This window comes from Dysidea avara, chromosome 4 (genome assembly GCF_963678975.1).
Source record: "Dysidea avara chromosome 4, odDysAvar1.4, whole genome shotgun sequence".
Taxonomy (NCBI): domain Eukaryota; kingdom Metazoa; phylum Porifera; class Demospongiae; order Dictyoceratida; family Dysideidae; genus Dysidea; species Dysidea avara.
Window position 1 is genome coordinate 50,116,135 of NC_089275.1, and position 17,476 is coordinate 50,133,610.

At 39.5% G+C, this 17,476-nt stretch overlaps 1 protein-coding gene across 4 annotated transcripts in view; it reads left to right on the forward strand.

Moving 5' to 3' along the window:
- The window catches only part of LOC136252658 (early endosome antigen 1-like), a 45,984-nt gene that overhangs the window by 19,934 nt on the left and 8,574 nt on the right, over nt 1–17,476 (forward strand). For all 4 annotated transcript variants that reach the window (XM_066045190.1, XM_066045191.1, XM_066045192.1 and 1 more), the window contains 9 exons: nt 1,289–1,405; nt 2,710–2,841; nt 2,885–2,983; nt 3,032–3,178; nt 6,945–7,384; nt 7,743–7,898; nt 7,948–8,095; nt 8,145–8,191; nt 8,241–8,979. In XM_066045190.1, the coding sequence (XP_065901262.1) occupies nt 1,289–1,405; nt 2,710–2,841; nt 2,885–2,983; nt 3,032–3,178; nt 6,945–7,384; nt 7,743–7,898; nt 7,948–8,095; nt 8,145–8,191; nt 8,241–8,979 (2,025 nt within the window). The remainder of the gene's footprint in view (nt 1–1,288; nt 1,406–2,709; nt 2,842–2,884; nt 2,984–3,031; nt 3,179–6,944; nt 7,385–7,742; nt 7,899–7,947; nt 8,096–8,144; nt 8,192–8,240; nt 8,980–17,476) is intronic.

Here is a 17,476-nt window from a genome sequence, read left to right on the forward strand (position 1 = left end):
ACTGTAGAATTATCGGCCGCCCACGTAATTAATTACATAATCAATAAACACTACCTCAGATCAAGAAATTAGTGATCCACAATGGTGTTTAACATGTTTAGACAATGAATTTTTGAAACTTGATTGAACTGAGATCAATCAAACTGAACAATTACCATGATATTTAATAACTAGCTATGTTTCACAACAGTAAAATTTTGTAATAAACTTGTCTAGGCTTCAATGCTTAGTATCGGTATCGGAATCGGTATCGGCAGATAATTTCAGTGCAAATGCTTGTATCGGAAGTATTGGTAAAAAGTGGTATCGGTCCATCTCTATTCTTAGTTACAGGTTAGGGTTAGTTACGGACATTTCTGAGAGACGGATGGTAGTATGTACCAGACTGTCCGAGGTTCCACTGTAATTAATAAAGTTACTGATTCCTCAAAAATGACAAAAATGTGTATTTTAAAATTTATTTAAGGTAATTTGGATATGCTTCTTCATTGGTGGATCTAGAAACTTTAAGAGGAGTTTTAGGTTCAGGAAGTTTTCAATAACTGTGATCCTAGCTGGGATGAATGTTAACTTAATAGCTCAGTGGCCTATAGCTACATAGATCTATGGCGTAAACTGCTAGCATTGAAACAGTAAAAATCACTCCACAACATTGTTTCACAGTGGAAATCTTACCAATCCAGTCCTTCTCAGAAAGTTTTGAAGCAAAACAGCACTTGTACTCATATTGATAATTATTTTTAGAGGCGCTTGACACGCTTAGATGCCATAATGGCATTTTCAGTGACTTCAAAGGCAAAAGTATGAAGTTTGACCAGTAGAAGAAGTCCCAATATAATGCACTATGTATAACTCTTCGTGGTGCTATCACCCACATGATTCGTAAATAAATTTAGGACGCATGCACAGTTTTTAGAGGGGGTTTCAGCTGAAACCATTGCAACCTCCTGTATCCGTCACTAGCACTGTGCTTACACAATACTGAAGATGTAAATACATACCAGTAAACAAAACACTGCTCATCCTGCTCCTATTGACAGGTTTACACAATTACAAAGCTGTTTAAAGTGTTGCTGGGTTGGTATTTGACATAATTCTTGTGCATTCCAACATTTGTTGGTAGTTGTACTATTGAATAGAACAGTAAATTTGTGCTCGAGGCAAGAATGGTAAATCACGTCTTACATATCATTGGATGTTAGTAATATCTGTTTCCAATCCTGTTGGAAAACATGCTCTATCTGTGGTAGTACTGGTTACTGTTTTGTTACCATGGTGATAATGGTAGGCTGAGTTAAGTGCTCGTAATGTGGAGGTGGAGAAGAGATCATTGTCATGCCAACAAGATAATACTTTGTTACAACAACAAATTACATCATTACAACAAGTCAACAATACCCTCAAGGTGATATTACTAGTGTACACACGCACAATGTGTATGAATGAACCTTACATGTCACAAAATTTTTTAAAAATGGCAGCAGTAGTGGGGGTACTTTGTACAGAGAGGTATTGGGAGAGATTACGGTTTGCTACAATGTTTATAAATCCAAACTGAGGCATATATACTTACTTCCAGTACAAATGAGTGTATGTGTATATCATAACTTTGGTCTGCTTTCACCAGGTACTGCCCACATTATGTTTACTACCTCTTGAGGTTGGACACGATATACGTAAGAGCTTCTGAAATTTATTACTGTTAATTGCATATTTCTAATATGTGACAAGGAGTAAGTGATAGAAGAATGGTTTAGCGATATCCACACCACGTTACCTTGTGCTTCTTAAGATGAACAGCAAATTCTTATTGCAAGGTGGGTGTGCGAGTTTCTAATTCTCTGTTTGATTCACTGTGAGGCCAAGCTAGTGGCGTCTGCTCTTCTTTTACAATACCCTGAGAGGCTTTGTTAGCATGCACATTGCTTTCTTCAACAGTTATTGTGCTAAAACATATACATAACGTGTCCTTATAGTATTATACATGAATTGCATCCAGCAAACACTTACACACGTGATCCCCATAGATTTCAAGAGTGATTTACATGCCTGGAGTAGTAGTGGGGTTGAATGGGGTAGACCGGATGAATAGACTAAACTTGAAGTGCACTCTTGAATGGTATTTGTGAAAACTTTGGTAAGCTCCCTTGGTTAAACTTTCAATACGAAATGTATGCGGTTAAACTTTCAATACGAAATGTATGCGGTTAAACTTTCAATGCAAAATGTATGTGGTTAAACTTTCAATACAAAATGTATGTGGTTAAACTTTCAATACAAAATGTATGTGGTTAAACTTTCAATACAAAATGTATGTGGTTAAACTTTCAATACATAATGTATGTGGTTAAACTTTCAATACAAAATGTATGTGGTTAAACTTTCAATACAAAATGTATGTGGTTAAACTTTCAATACAAAATGTATGTGGTTAAACTTTCAATACAAAATGTATGTGGTTAAACTTCCAATACAAAATGTATGTGGTTAAACTTCCAATACAAAATGTATGTGGTTAAACTTCCAATATGAAATGTATGTGCTCACATGTGAGTGTCCAACCTCCTGTGCTCTTACCTTATCTAATAGTTCCACGTTAAATAAATCACTAAAAGACGTTCAGTGCATCAACTATGTGATAAAGTACCCCCACAATTGCCAATTATGATGTCACTTTTTGTAAGGTTCATTGTGATATGGTTTGTGTAGGTGAGTAATTCTACCCTGGAGGATTCTCTAATTAAAGCACAGCTGGAGATTGACAAGTTAAAGGCTCGCTACCAATCAGAGATTAGTACACGACAATCAGAAATGTTGAAACTACAACAAGCTATTGATAAGGTGAGCATTATTTGGGACTTGTAGTGTGATCATGTGATGCTAGGCTGAGGAGCAAGTTAATAAGCTTAATGAAGAGAAAGATCTCCTAGCAACTAGCCTGCGACAGGAAACTGCTCATTGTAGTGCTATGGAAACTGAACAGGTTAGCAACACCAGTGTGACCATGGAGCAGTTGTCATGGCAACTGTAGTCACTATTGCAGGCAAAGTATGATCAGTTGATGGTTGATAGGCAGCTATTAGAGCAGGAAGTAAGTGTGTTACAACAAGCAAAAGAGACTGATCATCAACAGCTGTTGTCTCAATGTGAGGCCCTGAGGAGTGAACTACTGGAACAGGTAATAATGCAGTCTGTGGTCACCTCAGCCTATCACATGACATGTAAGGTGTATAGGGGTCTGTGTATAAATGAATGATGTCATTACTGCCTCGGAGTCCTGCTATAAAAGGTGTTCTCTTTGCCAATGAGCTTGTATCAACAGTACCGTAGAACGGGTTAATTTTGAAAGGGAAATGTTTGAAGAGCAACTGCTGAAATATATGTCAAAGGTTTAATTTTGAATGTTCTACCGTTATGCGTAGCACCACTATAAAAGGGAATTAGTAAAACACGGAATAGCGGAATTGCGGAATAACGAAATAAGCACAACTAATCTTTTGCAGATTGTACAAATAGTTATATGCTCTATAGTAATTATACTTTATTTACCTTGTAACAGCTCTGCATGGCGCACCATGGCGATGGATAGAACAGCAGCTGGTGAGCTTTAAATGGGACGAGCACACAACCAATCACCCTAGCACGATCAAGGGGGTGTCATGTCGGCTCACGTTGTAGGTAGATCTGCGACCGCGGTCAAAGTCTTAACTGGGGAAAATTTCACCTTGACCCTTGACTTGCAGCATTTATCGTCTTTGACCTGTGACTTGAGCGTTTCTTGTCGAACTTTTGACCTACACTTATTTCTCTATTTTCCTATATGCACCTGCGCTTGTAACTTAGCATAATATTTTCTTAGTGCGTGCTACCAGCAGCTGGGAGAGAAAAATCATTATAATTACGGTGAAATGCTTGTTGGAGCTTTAAAACATCTTCTTGGAGATCCTTACTTCTTGTGAGTTACGTATAATCCCGTAAACTTGATAATAGCTACGTATAGTTTTCGATTGTGGGTTTCGAACCTTCCGTATCGTCTTGACCCACTGTAAGAGCTATTTAGTGGCCTTGACCGTTGACTTAGAGTTTGACCGCGGTCGCAGATCTACCTACAGCAAGAGCCTGAGTGACACCCCCTTGACGATCTACCTTCGCTAACTTTACTTATCCACACTCTTGATTCAAACCTGAAGAGTTTTGAAATCCATTTAAAGACACACAACCACTGGACTTCCCTACTGAACTCTAGTGTGACTCTAATAAATTCGGTCGTATGCACATGAAGGGCAGCTAGTTTAACCTAAGAATAGAACTAGGTCTTAGCGTTTTGTAGCTATATCAACTAAGGAGTATAGATAAGTAAGTTTAGCGAAGGTAGATCGTTCTAGGGTGATTGGTTGTGTGCTCGCTTGTCCCATTTAATGCTCGCCCAGCTGCTGTTTAGCTATCCATCGCCGTGGCGTGCCGTGCAGAGCTGTTGCAAGGTGTAAATAAAGTATGATTGCTATAGAGCATATAACTATTTGTACAATCTGCAAATGATAAGTTTTTTTGCTTATTTCGTTATTCCGCAATTCCGTTATTCCGCAATTCCGTATTCCACGTTTTACTAATTCCCCCACTAAAAGCAATTTTGTAAGTGCATGCGTTAAGTTAAGTGAAGACGGACCATGTGTAGTGGTATACAATCGAATTGAGACAGTCATTAAGGGTTGTTGTAATTGTAAAGAAATATGGACTGCACCACTAGAGGAAAGTTAGTTTTGCCAATGGGAAACAAATAATCTTCACGATTGATAACTCCTTCAAAAATAGCCCGTTATACCAGTGGTGGATCTAGAAATTTTCAGAGGAGGTTTCAGGTACAGGAAGTTTTCAGTAACTGTGATCCCAGACTGTCCAGCTGGGGTGAATGTTAATTAGCTCAATCGTTGATAGCTCAGTGTCCTATAGCTAGGAATGATTACTAAGAATCACTCCACAACAACCAGTCCAGAAAGGTAATTATTTTTTAGAGGCGCCTAACACACTTAAATGTCATAATGCCATTTTCAATGATTTCAAAGGCAATTGTATGAAGTGTGGCCAGTAGAAATAAAATTGGGGCACATGCACTATTTTCAGAGGGGATTTCAGCTGAACCATTGCAACCCCTTGTATCTGCCACTGTATACGATATGTGTTCAAATATGTTTGGTACAAGCCAAAACTCCATTATATGTATGGTTAAAATCTCATGACGCACTTGTTCTTATCAGAACATTTTGTGAGGGTAATACAAGCACATCTGTGCATAAACAATAATCAGCCTAAGGGCATATTTCAATTATGTTGTCAGGGTTACATGAATGTAAGCTATGGCAGTGGATATCAGTAGTACTGTATAGTAGGGATCATAAAGGTTAGGGGTTTCTGATTACCCAAAAACCAGCCTCACAATACCTTCATGGGACATGAGTAAAACATGAAACGGACTAGCAAACGGACTAGGGAAGAACTTGCCTGAAAATGTTTTTTGGTCATAGCAATTCACTGTATAGCTGCTAGAAAGAATATAACATGCAATGACGACCTGAGACAGACCTCTTAACACAGATTCCAAAGTGTGCTTAAGCCGATATTAAGCCCTGCGCTTAAAGGTAGTCTGAAATTAAGTTCATTTTGTGTTTAATTTAAAGTACACTTTCCGTTTCACATGTGTAAACAAGAGAAGACACAAGCTTTAAGTCACTATGTTACTTGAATTTCGTGGTCTGGTTAATTGCTGCAGTTAGTTTGATGGCTGTAGGCTTTGTGGCGGACCACGTTGTATTTAATCAGCTGGCAAGGCACTGGCTACTACAAATACAGTCTGTGTTATTTTGTTTGTTTAAACTTGTTTACAACACTAACCAACAACTTCGCTGTCATGGGTGCTCACACAGGCAGACTGGCGCTTTGTAAATTATCCCAGGCTTTAGTGGCAACTCAAGCACGCATTCAGAGGTTTGTTTAAGACTGTTGTTACGTGTTATATTAGCAGCGATATAGTGAGTTTCAATGGCAAAAAAATGTTTTCAGGGAAGTTCCTTCCAGTCCGTTTGCTAGTCCGTTTTCCCATCTTATTCCGTGTTTTAGTCATATCCACCTAGGACAGGTCATGGCACCTCTGGCAGTATTAATTAGGTATAACCAAGCCCAGAAGTACTGCCTTCAGTACGACCTGAAACGCTTCCAAAACTTTGCTATGAAATTTTAAATATATATTAGTGGAATTTTCTACTGACTGACTGACTAAAGGCTTCAGACAAGTGTAACTTGATAACGGTTAAGACTACGGGCTTAAATTTACTGTTCGATGTCGCATTGTCTGGAGACATGCCTTTTGACATATTGCAGTACGTACAATGCATGCATTACCTTTGTCCTCCTTTGTGTCCCGTTTCTTTTTGCTGACAGCCCAAAGGTGTTGATTCGCAGTAGCACGATGGCTTCCCTACATTTGTAAACAGGAATTGTCCGCATTTTCCATGATAACTGCAGAGGCACTTCTCCTACTGTTCTTCGTTTGTAACACTGTGAAATGGGCTGAGCATAGCTAAAAAGTAAAGTATAGTGGCCACTTCCGTGTCAGTAATCGATAGTTGGGGCATGCGAATTGTTGTGGTGGCTGAGTTGATTGTAGAGGGTCTCCTTTGTTTGTAGCACTGTGCATCTCGGGCAGAACATAACTGAAAGCAAAGCATAATGGCCACCTCACTTTAATTGATAGCTGGGTACATGTTCAGACGAAAGCATTAACTCTGGCATCCTTTCTTTTAATGCGGTAAGCATGGGTTCTCCAATTATAATAATGTTACAAAGAAGTTAACAAACAAGTTAAATTTGATTAGGGATCACAGAGAAAAAGTGCAGTGGAGTAGTGTATTGTGTGTTACTAAGTGTTATAACAAGTGTTCTACGTGCAGACCAATTCTGGTGTTGCTGTGGTTACTGGATTACAAGATCAGCTTAGTGAAGCCAAGTGTCAGTTAGAACAAGTTGTTGGTGACTATCAAACCTGTCAGGGTCAACTTGATGATACGATAACTAAACTTTGTGCTGTGACCGTCACTAATGAACAGTTAAAAGTAGCCAATCAGAAACTGTCATTACAAGTCAGCAATTCTGAAGCTCAACTGTGCAAAGTTAAATCTGATTGGACTGAATGTTGTGCAAAGTTAGAAGCATCTAATCAAGAAATAGACTCATTGCATAATAATTGTGTTAAAATCAAAGAACAGTTGGTTGCTATGGAAACATCAGGTAGATTACAGCTGCAAGAGCAAACAGACAAATTAACCAATCAGCTTCATCAAAAGGTGGCATATTGTGAGTCATTAGAAGTTGACAAGCAAGCACTGGAGAGGTAATGGTTGCAAGCTATTTAGAAATGTATGAAGATGATAAAGTTGAGAGTTGAGTAGATCAATGGTCCCATCCATCACCCATGTTTATATGTTACATGATCGAGCTACTCAAAGACCAGCCTGTGGGTTTTTATTTTGCAACGGAGGTGTGCAAACCTATGAACTTAGCTATTTGAGAAAAATACATACTTGATATACTCAACTTTACCCACTTCATAGAATTCTCAAACTACTTTGTGATCTAAGCCATTTATGAGACAACTATGTATACATGTATTTTATCATGTTTGTCCAGGGTATAGGACACTGTTGCTTTTATATATAAACTCTTTACAGTACATCTTATTGGTATGCTAGGAGGATATCAGAATTGGAGGGAATAGTAAACATTAGGAAGATGGAGGTTGCTAAGTTACAAGGTAGTTTGAATGAAATGACAAGAAATTGTGACCAATCACTGAGTGACCTGCAGGCTAGCAATGCTGGTCACATGATCCAGCAACAAGAGATCATGTGAGCTAACTGTTATAATATAGTGTGACCAAGGTCGTTGTTTCCATAGTGACCTGAAGATGCAGTTGTCAGAGTTGGAACAACAGATGTCAGACAAATTAGAATTAACCAATCAAATGAACTTGTTACTTGTCCAACGAGCAGCTAGGATAGATGAGTTAGAAACATTAGTAGGATCATGTGATGCCAACAAACAGGTGAGTGTGCCACATGTACCAACATGTAATATGATGTCATATCTAACAGGTAATAAAACAATTAGATTCTAAAGGTACTCAGACAGAATTCTGGAGGTATGACACATTATGACATCATCATGGTTGTTATTGTGCTATTCTGTAGTGTTCAAAATGAACCTGATGTTGCTGTTGACTCTGCAGCAAGTAGCTCCTCCCACTCTGCAGCAACCAGCTCCTCCCACTCTGCAGCAACCAGCCCCTCTCATTGTACAGGATTACATCCATCTCACAGTGTAGCAGTTAGTCCTTCAGTAGTCAACCAACCCCAGTTTGATGGTGCTGATCACCCTGCAAGTGTGCCTCATCCTGTTGCATCTGTAACCAGCCAAACCCACTCTGCAGCAACCAACCACACTCACTCTACAACAGTGAGCCCTTCACTTAGTTCTTCCCACTCTGCAGCAAGCAGCCCCACGCACTCTATAGCAAACAGCCCCACCCAGTTTGTAGCAAGCAGTACTATGGGATATTCACATTCAGACCAACTTGTACAGTTGAAGTGTAGTGAACTACAAGAAGAACTAGCCAATCAGAAGAGGCAATATGATCATAACATTATGTTGTTAAAGAAACAGTATAGTGATGACATTGTTGCCATGGAGTCCAGTAAACAGCAGCAAGTGTCAATACTAAAATCACAGCTAACTTCATTACAAAATCTACTAGCAAACAAGAGCACTGGATTGGCTAGTTTAATGTCTGATCAAGTCAATAATATGGCTTCTCTGAGGACGCAGCAATTGCAGGTGGAAGAGGAGTGTCAATTGGTTACTTTAGTGAGCCAGTCACAATTACAACAAGTTACTATAAGAGAGGAGAACATCACTCACCTGCTTGCCGAGGTGTGTGTGTGTGTGTGTGTGTGTGTGTGTGTGTGTGTGTGTGTGTGTGTGTGTGTGTGTGTGTGTGTGTGTGTGTGTGTGTGTGTGTGTGTGTGTGTGTGCTATATATAGCTGAATAATCTGTGTGTGTCTGTGTGTATGTCTTTATAGTTGAAGAATCTGTCTGTGTGTATGTCTTATAGTTGAAGAATCTGTCTGTGTGTATGTCTTATAGTTGAAGAATCTGTCTGTGTGTATGTCTTATAGTTGAAGAATCTGTCTGTATGTCTTGTAGTTGAAGAATCTGTCTGTGTGTATGTCTTATAGTTGAAGAATCTGTCTGTGTGTATGTCTTATAGTTGAAGAATCTGTGTGTATGTCTTATAGTTGAAGAATCTGTCTGTGTGTATGTCTTATAGTTGAAGAATCTGTCTGTGTGTATGTCTTATAGTTGAAGAATCTGTGTGTATGTCTTATAGTTGAAGAATCTGTCTGTGTGTATGTCTTATAGTTGAAGAATCTGTGTGTATGTCTTATAGTTGAAGAATCTGTCTGTGTGTATGTCTTATAGTTGAAGAATCTGTCTATGTGTATGTCTTATAGTTGAAGAATCTGTCTGTGTGTATGTCTTATAGTTGAAGAATCTGTGTGTATGTCTTATAGTTGAAGAATCTGTCTGTATGCCTTATAGTTGAAGAATCTGTCTGTATGTCTTATAGTTGAAGAATCTGTCTGTATGCCTTATAGTTGAAGAATCTGTCTGTATGTCTTATAGTTGAAGAATCTGTCTGTATCTCTTATAGTTGAAGAATCTGTCTGTATGCCTTATAGTTGAAGAATCTGTCTGTATGTCTTATAGTTGAAGAATCTGTCTGTATGCCTTATAGTGGAAGAATCTGTCTGTATGTGTTAGACGACACGTACACAGACAGACACTTCAACTAATTAGCACACCTTACCCTAACAGTTTAAATATACTCTTTGTCATTAAACACAAGTGATTTAGTGGTTTGTAGAACTGTAGAGATATAGGAAAGGAAAGTGTGAATGAAAACAACCAATGGAAAGTAGCTGATATAAAAGTCATTATCTCAACATACTATGCTGATTGTATTTGCATTGAAGCACATCCTTGCAATTATTGACCATTCTTCTAAGTAATTTATCAGAATAGATTTCCACTAAAAGATTCAAATGGAGCATCAGGGTTGGTGGGCTAGCTAGCTGCTATATATCATGACAATTAGCTCATGATTATAATTATGTGGGTGATCCAAGTGCCCTGTAATGTGATATGGCTCTTTATTTAGAATCCGCATGCTATCTATACCTTATGGCTTCTTTATCTTTCAAATTCGAAGAGAAAAGTGTGCTATATTGTCCATAAAAGTGTGATATATGTATTAGATAAAGCACTGCCGCGAGTGCTATACGAGAAATATAGCACTCAAAGAGTGGTCTCAAGACGAAATATAGCACGAGGCGAAGCCAAGTCCTATATTTGTCTCTCACCTACTCTTTTTGTGCTATATTTCCTGTATAGTACGAGCGAAGGCAGTTCGTTATCTGGTATATAGAGAACTGTCAACTGGAGGTACACACAAGACACATGAAACAATTAGAAACTCATGGAGTAGTGTTATCATTGGTAGAATAGGCATTGTGCCTGTGTTGCACTGTGCTGCGCCTTCATTAGTCATTTTGTGAGTCTAGTCCGTCTTCTCAACTACTAAAAGTTTTCGATTGTGGTACTTTAATAAGCATATTTCCATCATATTCCTAGGACTCATCCATTTATGTGAACAAAACATAGTCAGAACGTTCATTGCTGCTGACCATAAGCAACCATCATCGAAATCTTCAAGGCTAGCGCAGTCAGGCTATCAGCCTACACTGGCTTGGTTGATTGGTTGTACTGGCCAGAATGTGAGTGATTACTCACTCAAAGTAGGCTATCAGCCTGCAATATAGACCTGGCAGTATAACTGCCCAATATAGAACACTTGTACTTGTATGGCTAATATGTACCACACTGCGTGGGCAATTCAAAGGCCTCACCAGTGCCTTAATGCGTATATGGCACTCTTGCGGACCGCAGCGAGTGCATTATAACTTATAACGCACCGGTTGCGGTTTTGCAGACTACAACAAGTACATTATAACTTACTTATAATGCACCGACTGCAGTGCAATATACAGATATTGCACTGGATGCGGTTTTGTGTAGCAATGCACAAGTGCCGGCAGCCAAGACCGCTACAACACCTCACCTAATAGGTGGAAAGACACCTCACAGATCACTCGAATTCTTTTATAGCCTGACATGTAAAGGTTGATTGTGGACCATAACGTCACCAATACATATAATGTTTACCAAACAGCCAATACTGTGGCCACAGCTCTAGTCTACACATATATAAACCTTATACACCTTACTAGCCTGGTGCCATCTGAACCCAGATTAAACTGTAGTCCACTTTGACAATGACTCAATAAAACTGTTTTATTCTAAATAATACTCACCTTTACATTCAATTGTGGTAACCAGTTTTTGTCATGCCACCAGATTCGAGTTTAGTCAGTGTGAATAGTAAGAATTAGACTAGTATCATTTAGTAGTTAGGTTTTGTTTACTTAAACCGTCTATTGGCTGCTTTTTTTCGCCCAAGAGAATCACTATGGCGATTATTCTGGCGCTTAGTCTATATGGTGATTGAGTGATCATGCTGGCATGCTGAGCATTACATGATGAGGGTCGAACAGCGAATGCAGGTTAGTGATATAGCCCATAGCATACTAGCTTTCAATACCTCAGGTGGCTGCAGTACTGTAGAGGGAACATCATCGCAACATTCGACTAGATCACCCACAATCAATGTTAGAAACCTGGCCTTTATAAGAGTTACAGCTGTCTTGTGAGACTCTCCCCATCTATTAGGTGAGTGGTACATAACAGTTATACAACGTGCACTCGTGCTGTGCCTGTATAAACGCACTTGCCTTTAGGCCTGATGGCTTTCATGCTCGTGTGTTTATATATAGTTATACAATGGGCACGAGTGCTCTGCCTGATATAAACACACGAGCCTGAGGGACGTTAGGCCCGAAGGCAAGTGCGTTTATACAGGCAGAGCACGAGTGCACATTGTATAACTGTTATGTACCACTAGGTGGGGAGAGTCTCACAAGTCAGCTGTAACACTTATAAAGGTCAGGTTTCTAACATTGATTGTGGGTAACCAAGCCAAACGTTCTGATGACGTTCCCTCTACAGTATTGCAGCCACCTGAGATATTGAAAGCTAGTACGCTATGGTTTATATCACTAACCTGCATTCGCTGTTCGACTCTCATCATGTAGTGCTCAGCATACCAGCGTGATCACTCAGTCGCCATGTAAACTAAGTGCCAGACTAATCGCCATAGTGATTTTCTCGAGTGAAAAAAAGCAGCTAATATAGACAGTTTAAGTAAACAAAACCAAACTACAAAATGATACTAGTCTAATTCTTACTATTCACATTGGCTAAACTCAAATCTGGTGGCATGACAAAAACTGGTTACCACAATCAAACGTAAAGGTGAGTATTATTTAGAATATCATAATTTTATTGAGTCATTGTCGAAGTGGACCACAGTTTAACTTGAGCTCAGATGGCACCAAGCTATTAAGGTGTATAAGTACGTTTATATACATGTAGACTAGTATTGTGGCCACCGTGTTGGATTTTTCGATCGCTATTGGCTGCTTGGTAAACATTATACGTATTGGTGACATTATGGCCCACAATCGACCTTTACATGTCAGGCTATAAAAGAATTCGAGTGATCTGTGAGGTGTCTTTCCACCTATTAGGTGAGGTGTCGTAGTGGTCTTGGCTGACGGCACTTGTGCATTGCTGCACAAAACTGCAGCCAGTGCAATATCTGTATAATGCACTGCGGTCAGTGCATTATAACTTATAATGCACTCGTTGCGATCTACAAAACCGCAACTGGTGCGTTATAAGTTATAATGCACTCGCTGCGGTCTGTGGCAGTGCAATATACAAATTATGGCACTGGCGGTGCCTTTGAACTGCCCACGCAGAGTGGTACATTATCAGGCAGAGCACTCGTGCCTGTTGTATAACTATAAAATAGAACATTTTTTTTGCTTTGATCCTCACAAGCAAAGTTTTTTATGTACTAGATAAAGCACTGCCGTGAGTGCTGTACGAGAAATATAGTACGAAAAGAGTGGGCGAGAGACAAAGATAACATGAGGCGAAGCCGAATGCTATATTTCATTTTGAGACCACTCTTTTGAGTGCTATATTTCCTGTACAGCATGAGTGAAGGCAGTGCTTTATCTGGTATAGAGAATTATCAACTTGAGATACATACGAAACAATTAGAAACTCACGGAGTAGTGTTATCATTGGTACAATAGGCATTGTGGCTGTGTTTCGCCTATGTTGCACTGTGCTGTGCTTGCATTAGTCATTTTGTGAGTCTAGTCTGTCATCAACTAAAAGTTTTCAATTGTGGTACTGTAATAAGCACATTTCCGTGATATTCCTAGGACTCATCTGTTTATGTAAACAAAACATAGTAAGACCGTTCACTGCTGCTGACCACAAGCAACCATCATCGAAATCTTCCAAGTGTGTCTATACATTAAATCCAGTGGTTCTCTTCTTACTGGTTGGGCTGACTGGTCAGCCAGCGCAGTACAGGCTATCAGCCTAGTGGTTGATTGGCTGTACTGGCCAACAGTGAGTGATCACTCACTCGAACTACGTCCGAGTTACTTTGTTAAACTAGTTTGTGCGCATTCAGGCTGCTAATAATTCGTGCAACACATGGTAAATGTGAGTCCTAGTGTATGGTGAAGCTACACGACTAGAAAGTTCCATAAATCATTTAAAGCATTGTCTTGCTTATATTATAAGAAAAATAAATCACTTGGCGCTTGGCGTTGTACTTTATTTTTCATATAGCACTTGCGGCAATGCTTTAACACATACATAAAGAACTTTGTGTGGGAGGATCAAAGCAAAAAAGTGTTCTTTATACAAGCACAAGTGTTCTATACTGGGCAGTTATAGAACACTTTATAAACCCACAGTTCTATATCAGGCAGTTATAGAACTGCCAGGCCTATTTGCAGGCTAATAGCCTGCTTTTGCCATAGTTTGACATGGTAGACGTTCATTGTGTATTTTGGCAGGTTTTGGTCACATCCCACAATCAATTCTATTGTGACACATGGCGAAGTACTTCCTTGATATTTCCAGGACTTGTCTGTTTACATTAACAAACGTAACAGCAATGTTACCTTCTCCCACCCATCATCAAAGCATTTAGGTATGTCTATAAAAGCAATCCAGTGGTAGAACTCGTATTGACTGGAGTGATTGACCACTCAGCGCAGCGAAGGCTATCAGCCTTCACTGGCTTGGGTGATTAGTTGTACTGGCGTGAGCGCCATGGGCTATTAGCCTGCACTAGAGTGCGTGGGCAACTGTGCTTTATAGCCCACAAAGAGTGCTTTATTGCACAATTAAAGTACTTTGCGTTGGCGAGATCAAAGCGAAAAGAGTGCTCTATTTTCCGTAATGCATTTAAGTGTGCTATATTTTCCATTTGCGTCACAATAAAGTACAGTTATAGAAAATAAAGAACAGTTAAGCATTGATTGGAAAACAAATATGAAAAACAAGATCACGTGCGTAACATTTCTAGTCGCCAAAGGTAGCCAAAAAGATACTTTTTGCTTGTATAACTACCACAACTGTACTACATAGACACTTACCGATTGTCTGATGGATGAAAACCGACGCGGTTCCAATTCACGAAACAAACGCTCCAAGCAAGACGACAAGAAAGCACTCTAAACCAGTTAAAGCACCGCTACGCTTGTACAATATGAAAATAAAAGCACTCGGGCATGGTCTTGAGCCTAATATAGCCACGCCCTCGTGCTTTTATTTCCATATTGTACGCGTGGCGGTGCTTTAACTAGTATTTAAAGCACTCTTTGTGGGCAATAAAGCACTGTTTGCTGGCGTAAAGTGTACTTTATGAAATTTAAAGTACACCTTTTCCTTTGATCGTTCCCATGCAAAGTTCTTTAATGTCCATCAAAGTGTGCTGTCTTGTCCATAAAAGTGTGCTACTGTAAATTGAGAAATTTTTGCTGTTAAAATAAATTCGTGAGTTAATGCATCCACAAAAATTTAACACACGAAAATTAACTACCGACGAATTATTATCACATGATGTACACGTGCACATGTGCAGCTGTCACTATCGTCTATAAATATAGTTTTCTCTAAGCAGTTACTGTATTTAGGTCGACCTTTACTCAATCCATTCAGAAATGTCGCTGCTGTAATACTTTAAAAGAAAAACGGCATAATGCGGTTTGCCTGACCCGAAGGGACCACTGTCAGGGCACCTACTTCCATGAGCAATTTCCGCTGCTAACGAACAATTGCAAGCCTTGGCATTATCACAGGAGAATACACGAACCTTGTATAACAAGTGAGTATATATCGATTATTGTGACTAGCTATAGCAACTGAACTAGGTAGCTATTTTGCTCATCCACACATAACACATAACACAACAACGAGCAGTACTAGCTAAAATATGCCAACCATCATGGAGTTGCAACTACAGCATGAGTGTTCTCAGTGATGTGGAAGATTCCCTTGAGTGAAACAACAGTAAGGTCCCGTAGGGATGCGTATCGTCATGCAGTCAGCAAAAGAGTCAAGCTAGGAGAATCTACTGTTATAAACAAGCTACCGGAAATAGGACGAGGAATATCCAATTTGATTGGCGATGATATGGACCAGAAGGTACAGGCATATATTAAAAATGTAAGGGCTGGAGGTGGAAATATTTCAGCTGCAGGGATTATGGGTGCTGCAGAAGGAATATCGCTTTACTATGGCAAGAAAAAGCATGTTAAATTGATCAGTAGGCATTGGGCTTATCCCCTGTTAAAAGAATGGACTTTGTCTGATGAAAAGCCACTACTGCAATGAGTAAATATACCAGTGGAGATTTTGCTGCAGTCAAGAAAGCTTTCTTGCAATCTGAACGGAAACTGTTACAATGGAAGATAATCCCACCACAGCTAGTCTTAAACTGGGATCAGACCGGTCTTAATATCGTGCCATCATCTTCCTGGACCATGGACAAGAAAGGTTCAAAAACAATTGAGCTGATTGGGTTAAAGGACAAGCACCAGCTGTTTTCTGTGGCACTGTTGAGGGAGATATTTTGCCAGTGCAGTTGATTTATAAAGGCAAAATGAAATGTGTTACCCTAAGCACAAGTTTCTGGTTGGGTAAAAACATTGGTCTAATGAAGAAACCATGGTCCATTATATCAAGAGCATTGTTCGAATCCTGGGGTTGGAGGGATTTTTTTTCCTTACTTTGGCCCCTTTTCTTTTACACCTTTTCAGCTATAAGTCACTAAGTCTAAGTCCTTGCAATTAGGTTAGGTAATCCTAAGGCTGCAACACATGTTGTTGTCAGACCTTCAGTGCTGGTCACTGTAAAGTGCTAATAACAATAACAATAATTGTGCCATATGTTGACAGCAACTGAGAAGACAGCAGTCAGACAGCATTGATCATTATGGAAAATTTCAAAGGACAAACGACAGCAGCTGTTACCAATCTTTTAGAAGAGAACAACATCTACGTGTGCCTTCTTCCACCAAACACCACTGACAAATTACAACCCCTTGATATTTCTGTCAATAAACCTGTAAAAGAATTCTACAAGACGAAATTCCAAGGGTGGTATGCCAAGCAAGTTGTGCAGCAGTTTAGTGCATCAGCTTGAGATGTTGTTGCATTGAAGCCCATAGACTTGGGCCTCGCAGTTATGAAAGAATTGGAGGTCAAGTGGATAGAAGAAGTGGCCAGCTACATAAGCAAAAATCCTTGATTTACATTACGGGGCTTCATTCGCTCTGGAATTTCTGCAGCACTGGATAACGCTACTGAAGGTGAAGATGGCAATGAGGATAATGGAGAGATTGACAATCGTGGCAATGATGATGATAACAATGACGCGGATGAATATGGTGATGAGGATGAATATGATGACAAGGATGATGATGAAGATGATGATGACGAGGATGATGATGATGAGGAAGAGGAGAGTGATAAGGATGACGACTATGAGGTTGATGATGAGAAAGATGATGATGATGGAAATGGTCTTGAAGATGAATGGAATGCTCCCGGTCCCAGTGGTATTGTAAAAGCTACATAGCACATATGTATTATTGACTTGTTATCAAGTAGCTCAGATGATGATGACTAGTAGGTGTACTTTGCTAGCTACATGAAGCATAAAATCCAAACTATAGTAAGTGTTAGTCTGTGTACTTATGCTATTGGGTAGTGCAGATGTAGTATTATTGTACTGTACTGGTATACTCCTACAATCTGTACTACAACTTGGTGTACTGGATAGTGTTATTGTGCCGTTCACTTCTACAATCTGCAT